At 44.7% G+C, this 26,406-nt stretch overlaps 2 protein-coding genes across 4 annotated transcripts in view; both read left to right on the top strand.

Annotated features, from left to right (window-relative positions):
- LOC137847036 (non-lysosomal glucosylceramidase-like) overlaps nucleotides 1-26,406 on the top strand; it is a 393,739-nt gene that overhangs the window by 96,637 nt on the left and 270,696 nt on the right. The gene's annotated exons all lie outside the window — the stretch shown is intronic.
- LOC137847032 (Golgi phosphoprotein 3-like) overlaps nucleotides 1-26,406 on the top strand; it is a 61,649-nt gene that overhangs the window by 18,061 nt on the left and 17,182 nt on the right. Inside the window, exon 2 of one of the 3 annotated variants that reach the window (XM_068665297.1) lies at nucleotides 23,907-24,038. The exons of 1 other annotated variant lie outside the window; for it this stretch is intronic. In XM_068665297.1, the coding sequence (XP_068521398.1) occupies nucleotides 23,907-24,038 (132 nt within the window). Of the gene's footprint in view, nucleotides 1-23,866; nucleotides 24,039-26,406 lie in introns of all 3 variants that reach the window. One more of the 3 variants, XM_068665298.1, reaches the window with a different exon arrangement.

The following is a 26,406-nucleotide window of genomic DNA, read 5'->3' on the forward strand; positions in this document are numbered from 1 at the left end:
TTAGGTTTTTGGCAGAGCAAAATTCTGTATGCCTCATCTGTTTACCAGCTGATAAAACTAAATTTCTGGTTTTCCTGGTTGCCAAGTACTGAAGTATTTTAGTGGCCTATAGGAAATATACAGAAGAAGATTTGAAATGCTTGTTAAAATATTAAAATTTCATTAGCGGATTAGATAAATGTATCATTTAACACTAATTCAATTTGCAAGGCACCATGTATTAGCCAATGTATCAACCAGTATTATATCAAATTAAGTATTTGTGCAGGTTGGAGACGTAAGCAGCACTTTCTTTTGCAATACTTTTGAAAGTTTAACAACTTCTTAGTAACTTCTGTGCCTGCTTTTCTGGTATTTCTGTATTTAGATGCGTGATTGTCAACCGTTCCTACTGACATGGCAGTGTATATTATCTGAAGTTGTTCCACCCAGCCATGTTACATAGAATACAGTTTGAGAAACATTGATCTGAGGGATTCAAATGATAAGAATGAATTTGCAGATATTTCTCCAAGTAGTGATAGGCTTTTCCTATGTGTTATCGAGAACTTGGAGAAACTTGTTTTTTGTACTTTGTGTTCATTTTTACAAAACTTGTTTACTTATTTTTATGTTGAGAAGCTTCTTGCAATGATATTCTGGAATAATAAACCAAAATAATCTGTGTTTGTTATTCTAATATAAGAATTTCCTGAAAAAGGATGTGGTTGAAGCTTTTAGGATTAGCTAGAGAAGTCAGGTACCAGATTTGTTGGACAAATGCTTCATAAATATGCTCAATGTTAAATTAAGCATACATTGCGTAAATCTTGCTGACTTCCACACGAGATTCAGAAATTCTATTTGCTCTTCCTTACAGAATGATGGTGTTTCTAAATAAAACAGTAGCTTCCAAGGGGGGTTTCTTATCTAAAGACTGTAAACTTATAACACGAACTCGGTTATTGACTTTGATCTGCATGAGATTTTTGCTTAAAGGTGCGTTATCACAAAAAAAATAATTATTTACTTACCTGCAACAGGATTAATTTTTAACTTTTTAATCAGTGATTTTACTTTCAGCTAAAAGGATAGGAACAATGGAATTGTACAAAGAATTGTCCAAATTTGAAATTCACTTGCTCTTTGTCTTTTCCTGCCCCTATCTGCTGGGATCTCCATTTAGTTGTATGACTTGACCTGAATATCCAAGAAGATGAAATATGTTTGTTGTAGAAGAATGTTGACAATAGGTGCATTTGAAATTGATAAAATGAACCTTTTGATTCAATATGAAGGAGCGAAATTTTATGTTAAAGCATAAATTATAATAAATGGTTATGTGAGCATCTAGTTTATGAATATATACTGCTTGTTTTTTGTATTTTACCTCTTTGGATTTGATAACAGCTTTAAGGAGATGTTGACGTTCTTGAGGTGATTCCAGCTACTTTCAAAAATTCAAAATAGTATTAGTAATCTCAGACTACGTAAAGGGAACAGTATATTAAGGTGGTTCTCCTCTTTCTGGGGGTTATGATAGCCCCATGCTCCCCGAACTGCTAGTATTCTTCATTAAAATCAAAATATTTCAAAAGCATTTGGCATTAGTGATGATAGCTGTGCAGCAGATAATCTGTTGCAAGCCACTTTACAACTTATGTCAGTGAGAGGATGTAAGGGGAAGGAAACAGCCATCCCTGGCCTGAAAACTGGCAGAAAAAAATCCCTATTGCCTTTTAACCTGCTGCGGTGCTGTGGTGGTTTTACTCGGGTGGGCAGCCGAGCTTCACCACAACCGCTCTCTCACTCCCCCTCTCCTCAAAGAGGAAGGGGGGGAATGCAACACAGAGAGCTCAAGGTTTGAGATGAGAATGGTTTAATTAAAGGGAAAGGGAATGGGGAGGAAAAAAGAAACAAAAGAAACAACAAGGCTGCATGGAAGCACAGAGAGAAGGAAAAAAAAAATATTCTCTATTTCCCATCAAGGAGCGATGTTCAGCCATGTCCTGGGAAGCAGGGCCTCAAAAAGCGTAGCAGTTGTTCAGGACGACGGCCCCCTCCCCCACGAGAACCCCCCTTTTTATTCCTGAGTGTGACATCAGGTGTTATGGGATATCCCTTTGGTTGGTTTAGGTCAGCTGCCCTGGCAATGTCCCCTCCCCATCACTTGCCCACCCCCAGCCTGCTGGCTCTTGGGGGCTTGGAAGGAGTCCTGATGCTGTGCCAGCACTACGCAGCAATAGACACAACACTGGAGTGATACCAGTGCTGTTCCAGCTACGAGTGCAGAGCACAGCACTGTGTGGGCTGCTGCAGGGAAAGGTGACTCCATCCCAGACAGACCCAACACAGCTGCACCTGGACAGTGTCTGTTGTTATTCCTTTGCCCTCTGTACTGCCTAGCTCTCTTCCTGTAGATCCCTAAATTATTGCTTCAGACAGGAACTCCTTTGACTGAAAAAGTGAGAATTGAGTTGCAATTGTGATCAAGTCCTTAATAAAATAAGACTTGCAGCAGCCAACGTTTCAAGAGTAATTGTCTCTGCCTGCCAGTAGGTTTCAAAACTGATGCAAGTCTCTTGAAGGAAGGATAGTTGAAAAGTTGTACAGTTCAAGAGATGCTTATGCTGGCAAAGTAGTTAAATGCTAAGATGTCATTTTGTTCTTAGTTTTAGTTTGTTGTTTTGTTTTTTTTTTTTCCTCCCTGGTGTTTCTTGCTGCAGTGTTAAGTGCCTCTAAGAAAAGATACTTGAATTTATGTACATACAAAATGTGAGTTTTTATCTCAGCATTAAAAACAATCATTCAGGTATTCCTGCTTCATGATGCTCCATGCTGTGTAAATGCTAGAAGACTCCCTGATAATTGTGCAGTGCAACATATAACTTCTACCAGCAGACTACTCAGATTGTTGCTTTGTACAATCCTACAAATGACCCAAACTGACTTCCAAAGTTGTTCCACGCTTGCTTTATCTGGTCCATCTCAGGCTATACATCCGTTGACAGCTATTTTTCCTCACCCTCATCTTCAAAAGAGAACTGAACCACCTTGTATTTTTATTTTTTTTTACATTCCTGAATCGTGGCTCAAGAGCAGGCCGTGAGGTCTCCAACACTGTATATTTATTATGTTGACATGTAAATTTGGTGAAGTTGATCAATGAGACCTGGAGATAATTGACCTCAATAACATCCTATGATGCTACCAGGCACGGAATGTTTTCCAGTATGTTTGTCATCTGTGATTTCTGAGAACATACCATAAATAGTCTGCTACATATCAGGAAAGAATATAAGGCAATGAAGAAAGCCACTGTTGGGAAAGCTAGATACTTGTTAAACATATATGTAATATGCATGTATAAACATAATAAGTTTTGTCATGGAGCTTTTATACTGCTGCCACTGATGCAGTATTTGAATGCCATTCATGCAGAAGTAAAATAATAGCAAACTCCAGCAGAGTTCAAGAAGTTTTTTTTTTGTTTGTTTGTTTGTTTTTTCTTTTTTTCCTCTCAGCATCCAAGTAGTAGAGCTGATTGAAAATCTTCTGAAGTATTCTTCTAATGGGAAACAGGCTACCTGTAAATTTCGGTTTTACTGTTAGCTAAAGCAAAAGCTTTCTTTAACCTAGATTGTGCCTCCTGGCTGAGAAATTCTGAAGTTAAGTTTCATGTCTTCATGGTAGACTCTGAGCTGTATTGCTTTGGAGCTAGGACTTTCAAGCCCCTTGGGAACTGCAATTTTTGTTTATCTTGGCTTTCTGTTACTTCCCAAGTTGGCCACCTCATATTCTGATGGGGCTATCAGGGTTCATAAGGGTTACAACATTTTTTATTTCCTTTCTGATGTCTCTACAAGAAGTTTCAGAAACTGCATTCCTTACTTTTTTTTTGGTTTGTGTCTTTCATAAAAGAACTTGGAATTTCCTGAGAACAAGAATTTGGGATTTTAGGTAGCTTCAGTGATGTTTCTGGTTCAGAACTGTCCTGGTTTCAGTTAGGACAGAGTTAATTTTCCTCCTCGTAGCTGGTAGGGTGCTATGTTTTGGATTAGGATGAGAAGAGTGCTTGTAACATGCTGATGGTTTAATTATTGCAGAGCAGTGCTTACACCAAGCCAAGGACTTTTCAGCTTCTCGCTGTGTCCTGCCAGTGGGCAGGCTGGGGGTGCAGCGGGAGCTGGGAGGGGACAGACCCAGGACAGCTGACCCAAAGTGGCCAAAGGGGGTATTCCATCCCACCTGATGTCATGCTAAACAATATATAGCAGTGGCTAGCCGGGGGTGGGGGGGGGGCGAACTGCTCGGGAATAGGCTGGGCATCGGTCAGCAGGTGGTGAGCAATTGCATTGTGCATTGCTAATTTCATATACATTATTAGTAGTAGTACTATTATCATTATTGTTGTTGTTATTGTTGTTATTATTTTTCTGTCTTAATAAACTGTCTCTATCTCAACCCACAGGCTTTGCTTTCCCGTTTCTCTCCCCCATCCCAGAGAAGAAGGGGGGAGGGTGAGCGAACGGCTGTGTGCTGTTTAGCTGTCGGCTGGGTTAAACCACAACAGTCCTTTTTGGCGCCCAATGTGGGGCACCAAGGGTTGAGATAACGACAGATCTGACCAGAGTGTTAAACTAAAATTGGCATAAGTATTAGACCTGCTTAATAGTTGCTAGTCACAATGTTGAGTGCTTTAATCTCAAGTCTGCTGTGCCTGTTTTCCAAATTGAGTTTTATAGCACGTTACTTTCCATATGTGCTCCCTGTCATGCTGTTCATCCTTTCCGGGCCCTGGTTTCAGATCGTTATGGTACTGTGTGGTGTAACGGTGGTTTATGATGTGACAAAATTTCTGGTCATGACCCTAACCTGGTATTTGTACTCAGCACTGTCGTTGACTCTATACTTTGGAAACCATATCTCAGAAACTGTTAGCAATTACACCTATTGCCTTTTTTCGTCAGGGAGCCAATCTGTGGAGGGGATGGGGGAGATATTTTTCCTACTTGTTCACTCTCCCTTTCTCCTTCACCACCCTCTTATCCTCCGAGCTAGTTATGATAGTTCTCCAAAATGTTGAGTATTCTTGGGATACTCAGACCAGCATGTTCTTCTTGTTGCGTCTCCTGAATGTGCTTCAGGTTTTGTTTAAAGTTAAACAACTACTTCGGTATCTCATCCAGAGATCTGTCCTGAGGCAGGATAGTTGTGAGTAGCAGGGAGTGTGGGAGGATATGGGCAGGTTTCTAGAGCAGTGGGCACCTCCAGTGCTTTGGAAATTCATCCCTGAACAATTGCAAAATCCTAAAAAAATGGTAGAATGCTTGAAAAAAGGGTGTCATGACTCTGGCAGTTCCAAAGTGACACAAATCTCTGTAATGTGCTGGGGTCTGGCCTATGCCTATCGAGCTGCAATTGATGCTACTATCAACCTAGTGACAGGCCCAATGGCCACTCCAACCCCTACGATGGCTCCTGCAGCCAGGTCAGAGAAACAAGCTGTAGCAGTGCAAGTTGCCCCTGTAGACAAGGTGGAAAAAATGATATAGAGGTTCAGGTTGTTTAGAACGCAGAGAGTCTTCTGCCAAATCTAGGTATAGAGAAGACGAGGCTGGACCATCAGGGATTCAGGAGGATGAAGATGTCAAAAAATCAGCAGTAACTACCCGAAACCTATACCACTGTGAGCTGTGAGATGTGCGAAAAGATTTTGGTTGCTGCATAGGTGAGCAGTTTGTCACCTGGCTGATCTGGTGCTGGGACACCAGAGCCAGTTGTGTGGAATTAGAGGGCAGGGAAGCCAGATGGCTGGGATCCCTTGCTAGGGACATAGGCATTGACAAGGCAATTGGAGATGGAGCACAATCTCACATCCTCTGGAGGCGTCTCCTGTCAGCTGTGAGGGAAAGGTATCCCTTCAAGGAAGAACTTGTATGTCTACCAGGCAAGTGGACCACTATGGAGAAGCGAATCCAGTACCTGAATGAATTAGCCATACAGGAGGTGATTTATGAGGACCTAGACAACGGACAAACATCCACAGATCCAGATGAAGTCAGGTGTACACGACCCATGTGGCGGAAGTTTGTACGGAGTGCACCATCATCATATGCCAGCTCATTGGCAATAATGGCCTGGAAAGAGGATGAGGAACCCACAGTGGATGAAGTGGCTAAACAACTCTGGCAGTACGAAGAAAGTCTCTCCTCTTCCTTACAGGCCTGCGTCTCAGCTGTGGAGAAACTTTCTGAAGAGTTCCACCAACTTAAAGAGAATCTATCTTTCTCCCCACCTGAACCAACCAGTGTCCACCGACCAAAAGAGAACACTTGGGAGAAACTTTCTGAAAAGTTCCACCAACTTGGAGAGATTATTTTCCTCCCCATCTGTACAAACCAGTGTCTCAGCTATCAGGGGTAGGCGTTCATCTACACAAGGAAGACGATATGGTGGGTACTCACCCCGTGCCACCCTGTGGTTTTACTTACGAGACCATGGAGAGGACATGAGAAAATGGGATGGAAAATCTACTGCGACCCTAGAGGCATGGGGTACGTGAGTTGCAAAAGAAAACAGTCGGGGAAAAGGGATTCTCTGAAAAGTTTGCTGCTCCAACTTCCAGCAGACAGTCCTTTAAACACAGAAACGAAGAGGATTCTGACCAGGATTATAGGGGCCCTGCCTCCAGGGACAATCAAGTTTATTGGACTGTGTGGATTCAATGGCCTGTCACGTCAGACGCACAGAAGTATAAGGCTTTAGTAGACACTGGTGCACAATGTACTCTAATGCCATCAAGCTATAAAGGGCCAGAGCCCATCTGTATTTATGGAGTGACGGGGGGATCCCAGCAGCTAACTGTATTGGAGGCTGAAGTGAGTCTCACTGGGAATGAGTGGCAAAAGCACTGTATTGCAACTGGCCTGGATGCTCTGTGCATCCTTGGCATAGACTGTCTCAGAAGAGGATATTTCAAGGACCCAAAAGGGTTCTGGTGGTCTTTTGGCATAGCTGCCTTAAAGACAGAGGACACTAAACTGTTGTCTACCTTGCCTGGTCTCTCAGAGGACCCTTCTGTTGTGGGGTTGATTAGGGTCAAAGAACAGCAGGTGCCAATCGCTACCACAACTGCACCAGTGACAATATCGCACCAACCGAGACTCCCTGATGCCCATCCATAAGCTAATTCGTCAACTGGAGAGCCAAGGAGCAATCAGCAAGACTCATTCCCCTTTTAATAGTCCCATATGGCCAGTGTGAAAGTCTAATGGCGAGTGGAGACTAACAGTGGACTATCGTGGCCTGAACGAAGTCACACCACCTCTACGTGCTGCAGTGCCAGACATGCTGGAACTCCAGTACGAACTGGAATCGAAGGCAGCCAAGTGGTACGCCACAACTGATATCGCTAATGCATTTTTCTCCACCCCTCTGGCAGTAGCATGCAGGCCACAATTTGCTTTCACTTGGAGGGGAGTCCAGTACACTTGGAATCGGCTGCCCCAGGGGTAGAAACACAGCCCTACTATTTGCCGTGGACTGATCCAGTCTGCGCTGGAACAAGGGGGAGCTCCTGAACACCTGCAGTACATCGATGACATTATTGTGTGGGGTGACACAGCAGAGGAAGTTTTTGAGAAAGGGAAGAAAATAGTCCAAATCCTTCTGAAGGCCAGTTTTGCCATAAAGCAAAATAAAGTCAAAGGACCTGCACGAGAGATCCAGTTTTTAGGAATAAAATGGCAAGATGGACGTCATCAAATCCCAATGGATGTGATCAACAAAACAACAGCTACGTCTCCACAAACTAGCAAAAAAGAAACACAGACTTTCCTAGGTGTTGTGGGGTTTTGGAGAATGCACATCCCAAATTACAGTCTGATTGTAAACCCGCTCTACCAAGTAACCCGTAAGAAGAATGAGTTTGAATGGGGCCCTGAGCAACAACAAGCCTTTCAACAAATTAAGCAGGACATAGTTCATGCAGTAGCCCTTGGGCCAGTCTGAACAGGACCAGATGTAAAGAATGTGCTCTACACCGCAGCCGGGGAGAACGGCCCCACCTGGAGCCTCTGGCAGGAAGAGCCTGGGGAAACTCGAGGTCGACCCTTGGGGTTTTGGAGTCGGGGATACAGAGGATCTGAGGCCCGCTACACTCCAACTGAAAAGGAGATATTAGCAGCATATGAGGGAGTTCGATCTGCTTTGGAAGTGGTTGGTGTGGAAGTGCAGCTCCTCCTGGCACCCCGACTGCCTGTACTGGGCTGGATGTTCAAAGGAAGAGTCCCCTCTACACATCATGCAACTGATGCTACATGGAGCAAGTGGGTTGCACTGATTACTCAGTGGGCTCGAATAGGAAACCCCAGTCGCCCAGGAATCTTGGAAGTGATCATGGACTGGCCAGAAGGCAAATACTTTGGGATATGATCAGAGGAGGAGGTGGTCTGTGCTGAAGAAGCCCCACTGTACAACAAGCTACCAGAAAATGAGAAGCAATATGCCCTGTTCACTGATGGGTCCTGGTGTATTGTGGGAAAGCATCGGAGATGGAAGACTGATGTACAGAGTCCTACAAGATGAGTTGCAGAAGCTTCTGTGGGAGAAGGTGAATCGAGTCAGTTGGCAGAAGTGAAGGCCATTCAGCTGGCTTTAGATATTGCTGAACGAGAGAAGTGGCCAGTTCTCTATCTCTACACTGATTCATGGATGGTAGCAAATGCCCTGCGGGGGTGGTTACAGCAATGGAAGCAGAACAACTGGCAGCACAAGGGCAAATCCATCTGGGCTGCTGCATTGTGGCAAGATATTGTTGCCCAGGTAGAGAACCTGGTTGTAAAGGTACGCCACGTAGATGCTCATGTGCCCAAGAATCGGGCTACTGAAGAACATCAAAACAACCAGCAGGTGGATCAGGCTGCTAAGATTGAAGTGTCTCAGGTGGACCTGGACTGGCAACATGCAGCTGAATTATTTATAGCCCGATGGGCCCATGACACCTCAGGCCATCAAGGCAGAGATGCAACATACAGATGGGCTCGTGATCGAGGGGTGGACCTGACCATGGGCGCTATAGCACAGGTTATTCATGGTTATGAGACATGCTGCTATGAAGCAAGCCAAATGGTCAAAGCCTCTTTGGTATGGAGGACAATGGCTGAAATATAAATATGGAGAGGCCTGGCAGATTGATTACATCACACTCCTTCAAACCTGCAACTGCAAGCGCCACGTACTTATGGTGGAAGCAACTACCGGATGGCTGGAAACATATCCTGTGCCCCATGCCACCTCCCAGAACACTATCCTGGGCCTTGAAAAGCAAGTCCTATGGCGACATGGCACCCCAGAAAGAATAGAGTCAGACAATGGGACTCATTTCCGAAACAACCTTATAGGCACTTGGGCCAAAGAGCATGATATTGAGTGGGTGTATCACATCCCCTATCATGCACCAGCCTCCGGGAAAGTTGAACGATACAATGGCCTGTTAAAGACTACCTTGAAAGCAATGGGCGCTGGGACGTTCAAAAACTGGGATACGCATTTGGCAAAGGCCACCTGGTTAGTCAATACTAGGGGAACTACCAACCGAGCTGGACCTGCCCAGTCAAACCTGTTACGTACTGTAGATGGGGATAAAGTTCCTGTAGTGCATGTAAAAAATATGCTGGGTAAAACAGTCTGGGCTACTCCTGCCTCAGGAAAAGGCAAACCTATTCGTGGAATTGTTTTCGCCCAGGGACCTGGATACACTTGGTGGGTGATGCAAAAGAACGGAGAGGTCCGGTGTGTACCTCAAGGAGATTTAATACTGGGTGAGAATAGCCCATGAACTGAATTGTACCATGTTAAATAGTATATTATACTGTATGTTATCACTACCATGATTACTATAGGTGACTAATTAGAATGTATGGAAAAGAGTGTAACCTGAGCATGACATAAATGGTATGGAATAAGGGGTGGATAGATGTCCTGGTTTCAGTTAGCACAGAATTAATTTTCTTCCTAGTAGCTGGTGGAATGCTGTGTTTTGGCTTAGGATGAGAAGAGTGCTGATAACACCCCGATGCTTTAATTGTTGCAGAGCAGTGCTTATACTAAGCCAAGGACATCTCAGCCTTTTGCTCTGTCCTGCCAACGGGCAGGCTGGGGGTGCAGTAAGAGCTGGGAGGGGACAGACCCAGGACAGGTGACCCAAACTAGCCAAAGGGGTATTCCATACCATCTGACGTCATGCTAAACAATATATAGGGGTGGCTAGCTGGGGGGAGGGGGGGCCGGACTGCTCGGGGTTAGGCTGGGCATCGGTCAGCGAGTGGTGAGCAATTGCATTGTGCATCACTTGTTTGTACATACTATTATTACTTTCCTATTATCACCATTGTATTATTATTGTTATTATTTTATTATTATTTTGTTATTATTATTTTCCTGTCTTATTAAACTGTCTTTATCTCAACTCACGGGCTTCACTTTCCATTTCTCTCCCCCGTCCCAGAGAGGGAGGGGGGAGGGTGAGCGAACGGCTGCGTGGTGTTTAGCTGCCGGCCGGGTTAAACCACGACAGTCTTTTTGGCGCCCAACGTGGGGCTCGAAAGGTTGAGATAACGGCAGATCTGACCAGAGTGTGTTAAACTAAAATTGGTGTAAGGATTAGACCTGCTTAATAGTCACTTGTCATGATGCTGATTGCTTTAATCTCAATTCTGCTTCGCCTGTTTTCCAAATTGAGTATTATAGTACATTATTTTCCGTATTTGCTCTCTGTCGTGTTGTTTATCCTCTCCGGGCCCTGGTTTCAGATCATTATGGTGCTGTGTGTTGTAGCAATGGCTTATGAGACGATGAAATATGTGGTCATGACTCTAACTTGTTATTTGTATTCAGTAACATCGTCGACTCTGTACTTTGGAAACTGTATCTTGGAAACTATTAGCAATTATACCTATTGTTTTTTTCCATTAGGGAGTCAATCTGTGGAGGGGAAAGGGGAGGATATTTTTCCTTACTTGCTTACTCTCCCTTTCTCCTTCACCACCCCTGTATCCTCCTGGGTCACTCTGCCTTCCTCCTTCACCACCCTCTTATCCCCTGAGCTTGTCACAATAGCTCTCCAAGATATTGAATATTTCTGGAATACTCAGAATACCATAGTCTTGTTGTTCTGCCTCATGAATGCACTTCAGATTCTGCTTAAAGCAAAACAACTGGCAGCGTAGGGGCAAACCCATCTGGGCTGCTGCATTGTGGCAAGATATTGCTGCTCGGGTAGAGAACCTGGCTGTGAAAGTACGCCACGTAGATGCTCATGTGCCCAAGAATCGGGCTACTGAAGAACATCAAAACAACCAGCAGGTGGATCAGGCTGCTAAGATTGAAGTAGCTCAGGTGGACTTGGATTGGCAGCATAAAGGTGAATTATTTATAGCCCGATGGGCCCATGACACCTCAGGCCATCAAGGTAGAGACGCAACATACAGATGGGCTCGTGATCGAGGGGTGGACTTGACCATGGACGCTATAGCACAGGTTATTCATGACTGTGAAACATGTGCTGCAATCAAGCAAGCCAAACGGTCAAAGCCTCTTTGGTATGGAGGACGATGGCTGAAATATAAATATGGAGAGGCCTGGCAGATTGATTACATCACACTCCCTCAAACTCGCAATGGCAAGCGCCACGTACTTACAATGGTGGAAGCAACCACCGGATGGCTGGAAACATATCCTGTGCCTCATGCCACCGCCCGGAACACCATCCTGGGCCTTGAAAAGCAAGTCCTATGGCGACATGGCACCCCAGAAAGAATAGAATCAGACAATGGGACTCACTTCCGAAACAACCTTATAGACACTTGGGCCAAAGAACATGGTATTGAATGGGTGTATCACATCCCCTATCATGCACCAGCCTCCGGGAAAGTTGAACGATACAATGGCCTGTTAAAGACTACCTTGAAAGCAATGGGCGCTGGGACGTTCAAAAACTGGGATACGCATTTGGCAAAGGCCACCTGGTTAGTCAATACTAGGGGATCTACCAACCGAGCTGGACCTGCCCAGTCAAACCTGTTACGTACTGTAGATGGGGATAAAGTTCCTGTAGTGCATGTAAAAAATATGATGAGTAAAACAGTCTGGGCTACTCCTGCCTCAGGAAAAGGCAAACCTATTCCTGGAATTGTTTTCGCCCAGGGACCTGGATACACTTGGTGGGTGATGCAAAAGAACGGAGAGGTCCGGTGTGTACCTCAAGGAGATTTAATACTGGGTGAGAATAGCCCATGAACTGAATTGTACCATGTTAAATAGTATATTATACTGTATGTTATCACTACCATGATTACTATAGGTGACTAATTAGAATGTATGGAAAAGAGTGTAACCTGAGCATGACATAAATGGTATGGAATAAGGGGTGGATAGATGTCCTGGTTTCAGTTAGCACAGAATTAATTTTCTTCCTAGTAGCTGGTGGAATGCTGTGTTTTGGCTTAGGATGAGAAGAGTGCTGATAACACCCCGATGCTTTAATTGTTGCAGAGCAGTGCTTATACTAAGCCAAGGACATCTCAGCCTTTTGCTCTGTCCTGCCAACGGGCAGGCTGGGGGTGCAGTAAGAGCTGGGAGGGGACAGACCCAGGACAGGTGACCCAAACTAGCCAAAGGGGTATTCCATACCATCTGACGTCATGCTAAACAATATATAGGGGTGGCTAGCTGGGGGGAGGGGGGGCCGGACTGCTCGGGGTTAGGCTGGGCATCGGTCAGCGAGTGGTGAGCAATTGCATTGTGCATCACTTGTTTGTACATACTATTATTACTTTCCTATTATCACCATTGTATTATTATTGTTATTATTTTATTATTATTTTGTTATTATTATTTTCCTGTCTTATTAAACTGTCTTTATCTCAACTCACGGGCTTCACTTTCCATTTCTCTCCCCCGTCCCAGAGAGGGAGGGGGGAGGGTGAGCGAACGGCTGCGTGGTGTTTAGCTGCCGGCCGGGTTAAACCACGACAGTCTTTTTGGCGCCCAACGTGGGGCTCGAAAGGTTGAGATAACGGCAGATCTGACCAGAGTGTGTTAAACTAAAATTGGTGTAAGGATTAGACCTGCTTAATAGTCACTTGTCATGATGCTGATTGCTTTAATCTCAATTCTGCTTCGCCTGTTTTCCAAATTGAGTATTATAGTACATTATTTTCCGTATTTGCTCTCTGTCGTGTTGTTTATCCTCTCCGGGCCCTGGTTTCAGATCATTATGGTGCTGTGTGTTGTAGCAATGGCTTATGAGACGATGAAATATGTGGTCATGACTCTAACTTGTTATTTGTATTCAGTAACATCGTCGACTCTGTACTTTGGAAACTGTATCTTGGAAACTATTAGCAATTATACCTATTGTTTTTTTCCATTAGGGAGTCAATCTGTGGAGGGGAAAGGGGAGGATATTTTTCCTTACTTGCTTACTCTCCCTTTCTCCTTCACCACCCCTGTATCCTCCTGGGTCACTCTGCCTTCCTCCTTCACCACCCTCTTATCCCCTGAGCTTGTCACAATAGCTCTCCAAGATATTGAATATTTCTGGAATACTCAGAATACCATAGTCTTGTTGTTCTGCCTCATGAATGCACTTCAGATTCTGCTTAAAGCAAAACAACTGGCAGCGTAGGGGCAAACCCATCTGGGCTGCTGCATTGTGGCAAGATATTGCTGCTCGGGTAGAGAACCTGGCTGTGAAAGTACGCCACGTAGATGCTCATGTGCCCAAGAATCGGGCTACTGAAGAACATCAAAACAACCAGCAGGTGGATCAGGCTGCTAAGATTGAAGTAGCTCAGGTGGACTTGGATTGGCAGCATAAAGGTGAATTATTTATAGCCCGATGGGCCCATGACACCTCAGGCCATCAAGGTAGAGACGCAACATACAGATGGGCTCGTGATCGAGGGGTGGACTTGACCATGGACGCTATAGCACAGGTTATTCATGACTGTGAAACATGTGCTGCAATCAAGCAAGCCAAACGGTCAAAGCCTCTTTGGTATGGAGGACGATGGCTGAAATATAAATATGGAGAGGCCTGGCAGATTGATTACATCACACTCCCTCAAACTCGCAATGGCAAGCGCCACGTACTTACAATGGTGGAAGCAACCACCGGATGGCTGGAAACATATCCTGTGCCTCATGCCACCGCCCGGAACACCATCCTGGGCCTTGAAAAGCAAGTCCTATGGCGACATGGCACCCCAGAAAGAATAGAATCAGACAATGGGACTCACTTCCGAAACAACCTTATAGACACTTGGGCCAAAGAACATGGTATTGAATGGGTGTATCACATCCCCTATCATGCACCAGCCTCCGGGAAAGTTGAACGATACAATGGCCTGTTAAAGACTACCTTGAAAGCAATGGGCGCTGGGACGTTCAAAAACTGGGATACGCATTTGGCAAAGGCCACCTGGTTAGTCAATACTAGGGGAACTACCAACCGAGCTGGACCTGCCCAGTCAAACCTGTTACGTACTGTAGATGGGGATAAAGTTCCTGTAGTGCATGTAAAAAATATGCTGGGTAAAACAGTCTGGGCTACTCCTGCCTCAGGAAAAGGCAAACCTATTCCTGGAATTGTTTTCGCCCAGGGACCTGGATACACTTGGTGGGTGATGCAAAAGAACGGAGAGGTCTGGTGTGTACCTCAAGGAGATTTAATACTGGGTGAGAATAGCCCATGAACTGAATTGTACCATGTTAAATAGTATATTATACTGTATGTTATCACTACCATGATTACTATAGGTGACTAATTAGAATGTATGGAAAAGAGTGTAACCTGAGCATGACATAAATGGTATGGAATAAGGGGTGGATAGATGTCCTGGTTTCAGTTAGCACAGAATTAATTTTCTTCCTAGTAGCTGGTGGAATGCTGTGTTTTGGCTTAGGATGAGAAGAGTGCTGATAACACCCCGATGCTTTAATTGTTGCAGAGCAGTGCTTATACTAAGCCAAGGACATCTTAGCCTTTTGCTCTGTCCTGCCAACGGGCAGGCTGGGGGTGCAGTAAGAGCTGGGAGGGGACAGACCCAGGACAGGTGACCCAAACTAGCCAAAGGGGTATTCCATACCATCTGACGTCATGCTAAACAATATATAGGGGTGGCTAGCTGGGGGGAGGGGGGGCCGGACTGCTCGGGGTTAGGCTGGGCATCGGTCAGCGAGTGGTGAGCAATTGCATTGTGCATCACTTGTTTGTACATACTATTATTACTTTCCTATTATCACCATTGTATTATTATTGTTATTATTTTATTATTATTTTGTTATTATTATTTTCCTGTCTTATTAAACTGTCTTTATCTCAACTCACGGGCTTCACTTTCCATTTCTCTCCCCCGTCCCAGAGAGGGAGGGGGGAGGGTGAGCGAACGGCTGCGTGGTGTTTAGCTGCCGGCCGGGTTAAACCACGACACCTCCTCAAAGAGGAAAGAGGAGAAAATATGTGAAAAGGGCTCAAGGATTGAGATAAGGACGAGAAAATCACGCAATAATTATTGCAACGGGCAAAACAGACTCAGCATAAGAAGACAGACAGTAAGATTTATTGCTCATTACTAACAAGCTAGAGAAGTGAGAAACAAAGGAAAGAAACCAAAAGCACCTTCCCCCCCCATCCACCCTCTTCCACCTCCTCCCCCCGAGCGGCGCAGGGGAACAGGGGAATGGGGGTTATGGTCAGTCTACAGCGCTTCTTCTCTGCCGCTCCTTCTCGGTCACTCTCGTCCCCTGTGCTGTGGGGTCCCACCCACGGGATACAGTCCTTGATGAACTGATCCAGCGTGGGCTTCCCACAGGCAGCAGCTCTTCCAGAACTGCTCCAGATATGGGTCCATACCACGGGGTCCATCCCTCAGGAGAAAACTGCTCCAACCTGGCTCCCCTACGGGCAGCAGCTCCTGCCAGGTCACCTGCTCCTGCGTGGTCTCCTCTCCACGGGCTACAGGTCCGGCCCGGAATCTGCTCCGGCAGGGGTCTTCCACAGGCGGCAGCCTCCATCGGTGCAGGGCCACCTGCTCCACTGTGGTCTCCTCCACGGGCTGCAGCGTGGAACCCTGCTCCACCGTGGTCTCCTCCACGGGCTGCAGCGTGGAACCCTGCTCCACCGTGGTACTCCATGGGCTGCAGGGGGACATCCTGCTTCACCATGGTCCTCACCACAGGCCTCAGGGGACTTCTGCTCCGGTGCCTGGAGCACCTCTCCCCCTCCTTCTACACTGACCTTGGCACCTGCAAGGCTGTTTCTCACTCCCTTGACTCTCCCGGCTGCTGTGTGGCACAGCGTTTTTTTTCCCTGTCTTAAATATGCTCTCACAGAGGCGCAAAACAACATCGCTTATTGGCTCAGATCTGGAAAACAATGGGGCCCTTCCCAAACATGGGGCGGCTTCTAGATCTTTCTCACAGAAACCACCCCTATGGCTCTCTGCTACCAAAACCTTGCCACGTAAGCCCACTACAGAGGGAAATGGTGTAATGAATGTGGATTTTGGATAACCTATTATTTAAGTAGAAAGAAGATGTTGGTGTTAGTTACGTGCTTTGCCATACTTGAGTGGCAAGTTTGAGCTTTCAAAGTTAATAGAGTAGTAAGTTTCCATTGTAAACTTTATTTTCATTCCCCTTTATGCTTGTCTAGTAAAAGTATTTTTTTAATCTTAGCGTTTCTAGGTCAGCTCAGAAGAAAACCACTTTTGTGCTGTTTCTGTAAATAAACATGACAGTTGTGAACATTCTTATTGAATCAATGCATATATAAAATTGGCTTGTGAGCTATTCATAGCTTAAAGCGCTGTTCTAATGCGATTGCTGTCAAATAACAATTCATTACCTTTTAAGACAGACACCTTGCTTAGCAACTATAATGAAATAAGTATTTCATTGAGTTAAGGTGTTTATAAAATTAGAAAAGACTTGTAAGGAAGACATACAGCAAAAAAAATTGGTGTTGTATTTGGTGGGAATATTAGTGCTATTTAAGGGTATTAAATAGCAGAATGGCTTGCATCTGTAAACAATGATCTTTAATGCAAGTGTTTTGAGACTGCTAGGTATTTGGAACAAACTAGGTATTTGGAACAGAAGTTGTGGGGAGTTGGGGGTCGTCTTCTTCTTGCAGATAACCAGCGATAGTACTAGAAGGAATGGCCTCGAGTTCTTAATGGTCTTAATGATTCTAGGATTTTTCACCATCCCTCTATTGCCTCTTTAATAGGCAGTAGTTCTGTAATGCTGAGCGTTACTGTTTCTCTTTTCTGTACCTTTTTCTAGTTGTGCTGTATGCCACTTGAGATAGGTGTCAAGGAGCTGTTTGCAGCATTGAAGATAAATGTTTGCTTTATTCTGTTTCAGCTACGCCAGGAAGTTTGAGTTAATTTAAAGGATGATTTAGACTGTTGTGTGCTAACCTGACCTTCTCTGAAGGTTTCTTCAGTTGTCTGAAGTGTTTGCAGTAAGAGCAAAACATTATCCATCCATCTGTTTGAACTACCTGGAAAGACCAGCGTAATGGATTGAAAGAAATCCATGGCAAAAATCCAAATGGCAAAGAAATGTCTGGTGCTTACCAAAAACAATATACAGAATGCCTGGCTTCTGAGAGTAGCTGATACAAAGCATCGTTTTTCAGTAAAAAGGATGACTAGATAATTCCTCAAATGCCTTTCCAACCTTATGTCTATGGCCTTTTAAGTAAACATCTGTGACATTTCAGTAATGGCTTTCTACTAATTCAGTGTTTTTTGTAGAATTTTTAGAAGTATGGATCATCTATGTAATAAAGCTCTTGAAAATAGCTAAGTGCTAAATGGAAACTTTTTTTTTGTTCCTAGAAGTCTACATTTGATGACATTATTAGTTGGTGACTGGATTGTACATCTAGTGGACTTCAGGTGTGTCCATCTGGTGTGTACACTGGCAGCTGTCATTTGCGAACAAGATAAAGTTGCATTGCTCGTGATTTAAGCTGGTTGTTGTTACTGGCTAGGGTAAATTTTATGAGTGTGTGCTCCTTTTTTATTTTTTATTTTTAATTTTTTTCTGTATTCCAAAGTGGATCTTTTCATAAAGAGGATGCATTGCTGGAGGAGTTTTGGAAGGTCTTTCTAGATCATACCAAGTGTTTCCACAATCATTTCTCAAAAGAAATTTCTCAGAATGATTTTGCTTTGTCCTACATACTGTTCTTGCATGTTTGGTAATATTAAATGTTGGCAACTGTATAATTTAAATAGAATCATTTTCTTTTTTTTTTTTTTTTTTTGTCACGGTTGTCAAGTAGTGGAGTACAAAATTGAATAAATGTGTTTCTAGTGATTGAGTAAATTTATTGTGTCAAATATTTGGTTCTGCTATTTAAGCAGACAGCTATCAATGCAGAAATACAGATGAAGTGTGATAGGTATGGTGTGGTTCATAGAATGAGTGTGATTTGCAGCTTTGTAATCCATATAAGAACTATATATATCTCTTAATATTGCTTTTCAGGTTATTACTTCAGTGCCATATTGTTTATGGATATTAAATCATATTAACGTGTCTCAGGAAACTCAGATAAGCCTGTGTGATGTCAATAATGCCAAATGCTTGATGTCTTAAAATGTAATTAGTTAACATTTAGTTTATATGTAGTCAAAATTATGTACTGTTTTGTTTGTCACTTTCCTGAAGTTCCTCTGTTCTTTGAAGAACAGACTAAGTGTCAAAATTAACAGAGGATGAGTCTGTTTCTCTTTCATGTTTACAGTACAGGAATGGTGGTTGTCTAGTAGTGCTACTTCAAAAGTGCATGAGGGTAAGAGAACTGCTTACAGAACGCAGCAAGCCTCCTCTTGCCAAAAGGACTGCGGCAACCCAGACCAAGTGACTGCCCAAAAATGTGGCTGTTCAGGTCTCTGTTGCTACCAGTGGAGGGTGGCAGAGATACTGCTCGCATGAGGTGCGAGCAGGTGGAGGATCTGATCAGCCTGGAGGTAGTGCTCAAGGAGGAGGTGGAGAGATTAAGGACTATCAGGGAGTGTGAACAGGAGTTAGACTGGTGGAGAAACTCCCTGCCATGCCTGCGAGAAAGGTACTCGGGAGATACACCCCAAATAGTGGTAGACCTCCTGCCCTATTGCTGTTGGAGGGGGAGGGGACCTGAAAGATAGAGAGGAATGGAAACAGGTCCCTACTCGACATTGCAGGTGAGCCTCCTCCCTGCTCACCTCGACTCCCCAGGTGCCCTTACACAATAGGCTTGAGGCCCCTGGAGCTTGAGAGACATATTGGTGAGGATGTGGGGGAAGGTCCACACAGGAGGTTGTCTAGGACAAGGAAGTCAAGTCCATACCTGAAGGCTTCCTCCACCTTCCTCACCAAAGGAGGATAATTAATGGTCGTAGGCGACTCCCTTCTGAGGGGAACAGAGGGTCCCATTTGTCAGCTGGACCCTACCTGTTAGGGAAGTCTGCTGCCTCCCTGGGGCCCAGGTCAGGGACATTACCAGGAAACTTCCTGGCCTGATTCACCCCTCCGATTATTATCCCTTAGTGATAATTCATCCTGGCAGAGACAAAATTGCTGAGAGAAGCCTGAAGGCTATCAAAAAGGACTTCAGGGGATTGGGACAGTTACTGGATGAAGTGGGAGCGCAGGTGGTGTCTTCCTCTATCCCTTCAGGGGCAAGGAGGGATACTGAGCAGACCTGGAAGGCCCAGATGATTAATACATGGCTGAGAGGCTGGTGCCATTGCAGGAATTAGGTTGTTTGTTTATTTATTTATTTTGTTGTTGTTTTTGACTGTGGGGAGATTTACTCAGCACCTGGCCTGATGGCTGCCAATGGGTCACACCTGTCTCAAAGGGGGAAAGGGATCCTAACCCAGGAGCTGGCAGGGCTCATGGTATCTGTTGAACAATGTACAGGGGAACAGATACGGCAGGATATATCCCTCTCTGGGATGGGGGAGAGAAATGGGAAAATGAAGCCTGTGGGTTGAGATAAAGACAGTTTATTAAGACAGGAAAATAATAACAATAATAATAAATGTGTACAAAACAAATGATGCACAATGCAATTGCTCACCACCCCCTGACCGATGCCCAGCCTATTCCCAAGCAGCTGGCCCTCCCCACCCCCAGCTAGCCCCCCCATATATTTAGCATGACGTCAGATGGGATGGAATACCCCTTTGGTCACTTTGGGTCAGCTGTCCTGGGTCTGTCCCCTCCCAGCTCCTGCTGTACCCTTAGCCTGCCCACTGGTAGTACAGAGTGAGAAGCTGAAAAAAGTCCTTGGCTTGGTGTGAGCACTGTTCTGCAACGATTAAAACATCAGCATGTAATCAGCACTCTTCTCATCCTAATCGAAAACATAGCACCCTACCAGCTACTAGGAGGAAAATTAACTCTATCCTAGCTGAAACCAGGACAAACTGTAATTGGTCTTAGCAGCTTAGAGTAGTTCTTAGAACAAGTTTCAGCCCTCTCCCTCACTTACACCCACAATGGAAGTCAATAAATCCAGGCGGAGTCCTATGAGTGTGAGCTCACTGTGATATAATTTCCAGGAGCTAAAGTAAAAGTGTCTTGACAATCAAATAATACATGAAGTTCAAAAACTCTCCTAACTTTTTTATATATTTCTTTGTGTGCTTACAAGCTCTAAACAAATAGTTTTAATCACTACAGATTTGATACCTAAATCAATCAGCATCTACTGTGAGCTCCATCAGATTTAAAGGCATCCCCTACCTTGAGGTAGGATTATCCCCATTGAACACTGAGGAGAGACATTAACACATGAAAGGCAGATACTGCTTGATGAACCTGATCTCCTTCTGTGACAAAGTGACGCACTTAGTGGATGAGGAAAAGGTCGTGGATGTGGTCTACCTTGACTTCAGTAAGGCCTTTGACATCGTTTCCCACAACATTCTCCTCAAGAAACTGGCTGCTCATGGCTTGGACTGGTGTACGCTTCGTTGGGTTAGAAACTGGCTGCATAGCCGGGCCAAAGAGTTGTGGTGAATGGAGTCAAATCCAGTTGGAGGCCGGTCACTAGTGGTGTCCCCCAGGGCTCGATACTGGGGCCGGTCCTCTTTAATACCTTTATCGATGATCTGGATGAGGGGGTCGAGTGCACCCTCAGTAAGTTTGCAGATGACACCAAGTTAGGTGTGCGTGTCGATGTACTCGAGGGTAGGAAGGCTCTGCAGGAGGATCTGGATAGGCTGGACTGATGGGCTGAGGCCAACTGTATGAAGTTCACCAAGGCCAAGTGCTGGGTCCTGCACCTGGGGCGCAATAACCCCAAGCAGAGCTACAGGCCGGGAGATGAGTGGTTGGGAAGCTGCCTGGTGGAGAAGGACCACGGAGTATTGGTTGATAGTCAGCTGAATATGAGCCAGCAGTGTGCTCAGGTGGCCAAGAAGGCCAGCAGCATCCTGGCTTGGATAAGAAGCAGTGTGGCCAGCAGGTCTAGGGAAGTGATTGCCCCCCCTGTACTCGGCTCTGGTGAGGCCGCACCTCGAGTACTGTGTTCAGTTTTGGGCCCCTTGCTACAAGAAGGACATCGAGGTGCTCAAGCAAGTCCAGAGAAGGGCGACGAAGCTGGTGAGGGGTCTGGAGAACAAGTCTTATGTGGAGCAGCTGATGGAGTTGGGCTTGTTCAGCCTGGAGAAAAGGAGGCTCAGGGGTGACCTTATCGCTCTCTACAGGTACCTTAAAGGAGGCTGTAGCGAGGTGGGGATTGGTCTGTTCTCCCACATGCCTGGTGACAGGACGAGGGAGGATGGGCTTAAGTTGCTCCAGGGAATGTTTAGGTTGGATATTAGGAAGAACTTCTTTACCGAAAGGGTTGTGAGGCATTGGAATGGGCTGCCCAGGGAAGTGGTTGAGGCACCATCCCTGGAGGTCTTTAAAAGATCTTTAGATGTAGTGCTTAGTGATACGTTTTAGTGGAGGACTTGTTAGTGTTAGGTCAGAGGATGGACTAGGTGATCTTGGAGGTCTCTTCCAACCTAGATGATTCTGTGATTCTGTAATGTGACACCCATCTATAAGAAGGGTCATTAGGAGGACCCGGGGAACTACAGGCTTGTCAGCCTGACCTCGGTGCCAGGAAAGGTGATGGAACAGGTCATCGTGAATGCAATCATGCAGCATATGCAGGACAACCATAGAAACAGGTCCAGTCAGCATGGGTTCATGCAGTCAGCAAGTCTTGCCTGACCAACCTCATCTTCTATGATGGGGTGACCCGCCTGGTGGATGAGGGAAAGGCTGTTGACATAGTCTACCTAGACTTCAGCAAGGCCTTTGACATGGTCTCCCACAGTATTCTCCTGGAGAAACTGGCAGCCCATGGCTTGGACAGGTACACTCTTTGCTGGGTTGAAAACTGTGTGGTCGGCCAGGCCCAGGGAGTGGTGGTGAACAGAGTGAAATCCAGCTGGTGACCTGTTGCAGGAAGAACGGCTGAAACACGACAGACACTAGTATGGTCAGATCATGCTCTCTTTTATTGCCCAAATAGCCTGACTTTTATAGCAAACTTAACAGGGGCGGATAGTGTCTCACACAAGATTATTGGTCAAAAGCACTCAAACAACTGCAAGAAAACAACCCCACCTGCAAGAAAACAACCCCCTTGTGATTAGCAGTCATGTAGATCCCGTCCTTGAAGCCAGCTGCTAGCAACAATATTTTTCTAAATTCCTCAATCGGGCGATGTGGGAACACTGTCATGGGAACTTCTCATAGTTGCCCTGGTAGCTTGGTTTGCTCAGCTGCAGCAAGCCATGGGATCTTTGCTGTTTCAAAAATCCCTCAACAGTGACAGGTCACTAGTGGAGTTCCCCAGGGATCAGTGTTGGGGCCTATCCTCTTTAATATCTTTATTGATGACTTGGATGAGGAAATCAAGTGCATCCTCAGAAAGTTTGCAGATGGCACCAAGTTGGGGGGAAGTGTTGATCTGCTGCAGGGTAGGAAGGTCCTGTAGAGGGACCTGGACAGGTTGCATTGATGGGCAGAGGCTAATGGGATGAGGTTGAACATGACTAAGTGCCGGATCCTGCACTTTGGCCACAACAACACCATGCAACACTACAGGCTTGGGGCAGAGTGGCTCGAAAGCTGTGCGGAGCAAAAGGATCTGGGGGTGCTGACTGATGCTTGCCCGAACATGAGCCAGCAGTGTGCCCAGGTGGCCAAGAAGGCCAACAGCATCCTGGTTTGTATCAGGAATAGTGTAGCCAGCAGGACCAGGGAGGTGATTGTCCCCCTGTACTCTGCTCTGGTGAGGCTGCACCTCAAGTCCTGTGTTCAGCTTTGGGCCCCTCATTACAAGAAGGACATTGAGGCCCTGGAGCATGTCCAGAGAAGGGCCATGAAGCTGGTGAAGGGCCTGGAACTCAAGTCCTATGAGGAGTGGCTGAGGGAACGTGGGTTGTCTAGTCTGGAGGAGAGGAGGCTCAGGGGAGACCTTATTGCTCTCTACAGGTACCTTAAAGGAGGTTGTTGGGAGCTGGGGGTTGGCCTTTTCTCGCAGATAACTAGTGACAGGACTAGAGGGAATCGCCTCAAGTTGCCCAGGGGAGGTTTAGGTTGGAAATTGGGAGGCATTTCTTCTCAGAAAGAGTGGTCAGGCATAGGAATGGGTTGCCCAGGGAGGTGGTGGAGTCACCGTCCCTGGGGGTGTTTAAGGAAAGGTTGAACATGGTGCTTAGTGGGTGATATTGGTAGTGGGGGAATGGTTGGACCAGATGATCTTGGAGGTCTTTTCCAACCTTAATGGTTCTATGATTCTTCTATTTGTTTTCAGGTGGAGGTGGAAGTATCTTACTGTCTTTTCATCTTCTCAGGGTTACACTTCATTTTGGAATGATTGCATCTCCTCAGGTTTGCGTGGCTGCATGTTAATCGAATTGGCATTGCGAGGGCGTCTTCAGCTAGAGGCTTGCGGAATTAGGCGCAAAAGTCTATTGACAAGAAAGGTAAGTGGGAGGAATGTGTTCATATTTGCTTTTGCATCGTGTTCTTGCAATGCAGTAGTTACAAGTAACAGTGAGTTTTAAGGTAAAACATTTTTTTTCTTTTCCTATGAATGGGGTTAGAGATTCTGAGTAGTGACTTACATTACAGGCACAGAGTTATTATCTAAACTGTTTCAGTGGTGAGTTGAAAGGTCTTGTAAAATTTTCTGTACTTGTTCTCAGTTCCTGTTTGTTCTCTTGATGTGTTCCTGCTGCTGTTGGGAGCCTTTCGCAATCATCTGGCTGTGGCTGTGGCCAGGGTGCAGTGATAGCAGTTGCTGCTGGGTTCCAGCAGCACCAGTTGCAATCTGTCGAAGGAACTGGCTTTTGCAGTGTCAGTGAGATGTGAGCTGGGGCTGAGATGGACAGCTAACTGACAGCAAGACAGATGTATCCTGCAAGCCACCAGTTAGTGCTGGTGTACACAGTATCCTCTGCATGGTATGCTTTGCAGTGCGTAGGAAGGAAACATCCTTGTACCTTAGGCCCCTGAGAACACAAAACTCTAGGTAAAGTGCGTGACTGGTGTGTTAAATTGATTGTACTCGCTGACCTTTAAGATGAGCAAAGTTTTAAGGTTCTTTATTGAATTAGGATGAAGATTTGAAGCTTTAATTTATTGATTTTGCTGTCGTTTTTTTTTCCTTAGTACAAAATGTGCAAAGTCATAGTTTGAATTCTACTGTTTGAAAAGTCATACTGTTTGAATTTCTACTTCATCAGCATTAGTGGATACTTGTAAAATAAGTTTATTGAATACGTGGTCAAATATTTCTATCCACCACAAGGAAATCCTCTTTCATAGCCTGTTTCCCCGTCAATATTATGCTTTGCTGATTTTTTTTTTTTTAAAGGAACACTTCCAAATTCCCTAATCTTCTCCCAGCTTCCTTCTCCTCCAAAGAATTGAACCTCTGTTCAGGCAAACAGCACCTGCTTCTTTTAGCTTCATTTAAGCATATTCAGCACTGATTAGTTTCTACATTTTTTTTTTCCTCACAAAGCTTTTGGCTCCTTAGGCATTCAGGAATGTTCTTTAACAGCTATTTTCTTTCTATGCAAACCTTGTCAGGTCTGTCTACCTGAAGTTTTAACTGTCTTTTTTTTTTTTTTTTTTTTTTTTTTTTAAGGAAAATGGAGAAATAACCAAATAACCATGCATATCTTTACTACAGCATACAAACCAAATTCTTGTCTGCCTCTCGTTCCTCTTTTAAAATTTTATCATGTGATTTTTAGGGGTGGGTCTGTCTGTGTTCTTTTTTTTTTTTTTTTGGCTGCTTTAAGGAAAGCTAAATCTAACTAGTATTCAATGCTTTGTTCTTTTTGTTGGGGTGGTCAACAAAAAATCTAGAGATTTTTGCAGGCAGGAGCATTCTATGAAAAAGACAATATAAAATTCAAATGAAGATTGATTTCTGCTTATAGAATTTCATGCAAGTAAAATCCCTAACTATTGATATCTATGATGTTTCTTCTGTCCTACCCTACCTCTCAGTTTAGAAGTCATTCTCATGTGTCTTTTCTTATTTTATGTAAAGTCTTGCATTGTTTAATATGAAATTGCAGTCTTGTTCCCATGTTTAGTAGATTTATGTGCCTGAACTCTACCAAGTGTCCACCTCCACCCTCCTTTGGTACAAGCTTGCAGGCTTTTCTTGCTTTAATTCACAGAAAAAAACACAAGGCCAAGTACCATGATTAGTGAATGGAATGAGCTGTTTAGTTGTATACAAGGTTGCAATTCAGTGAGGTGTGGAGCTTCAGCAGCAAAGACAGCAGTCCTGTCTTTGCAAGAAAGCTTATTATTTTTGGAGTCTCTCTTTATTTTTTACTGGTGTTTGTGCAGCCTTGTCAGGTAATCACTCTGTCTGAAAACTAATTAACGTATCTGATCCGTTCAATTTTTATTTGGATCATTTTCTTGGTTTTGTCATCAGGTGTGGTACAAGCAATAGCTGAGAAGAAGAGGAGGGTAGAACTAGTTCTTTGGTCAGTAGTGCAGATATATAAACATGCTTGAATGCTGGAGACAAATGAGATGGAGAAACTGGCAGACGGACTTGATGAGCTTCAGTAAAAATTCTGAAAGTCAGTAGGATGTGTTTTTATGTTGCAACATCCTTGTAAATTTGGCTTGAGAGTATATAATCACTGCATTGTTTTGGAGTTGTATCTACTGATGGTATCACTGCTGGAAACAAATGAAAGCCGAGGTTTGTATGTAAATAAAGCAATTTCTAAGACTAGTGGTTATTGAAGATAAAAAATGGCTTCCTTACTATGTCAGAAAGCAAAACCAATAATTACAGTTTTTTGAAAGAAAAGA

This window comes from Anas acuta, chromosome W (genome assembly GCF_963932015.1).
Source record: "Anas acuta chromosome W, bAnaAcu1.1, whole genome shotgun sequence".
Classification (NCBI taxonomy): domain Eukaryota; kingdom Metazoa; phylum Chordata; class Aves; order Anseriformes; family Anatidae; genus Anas; species Anas acuta.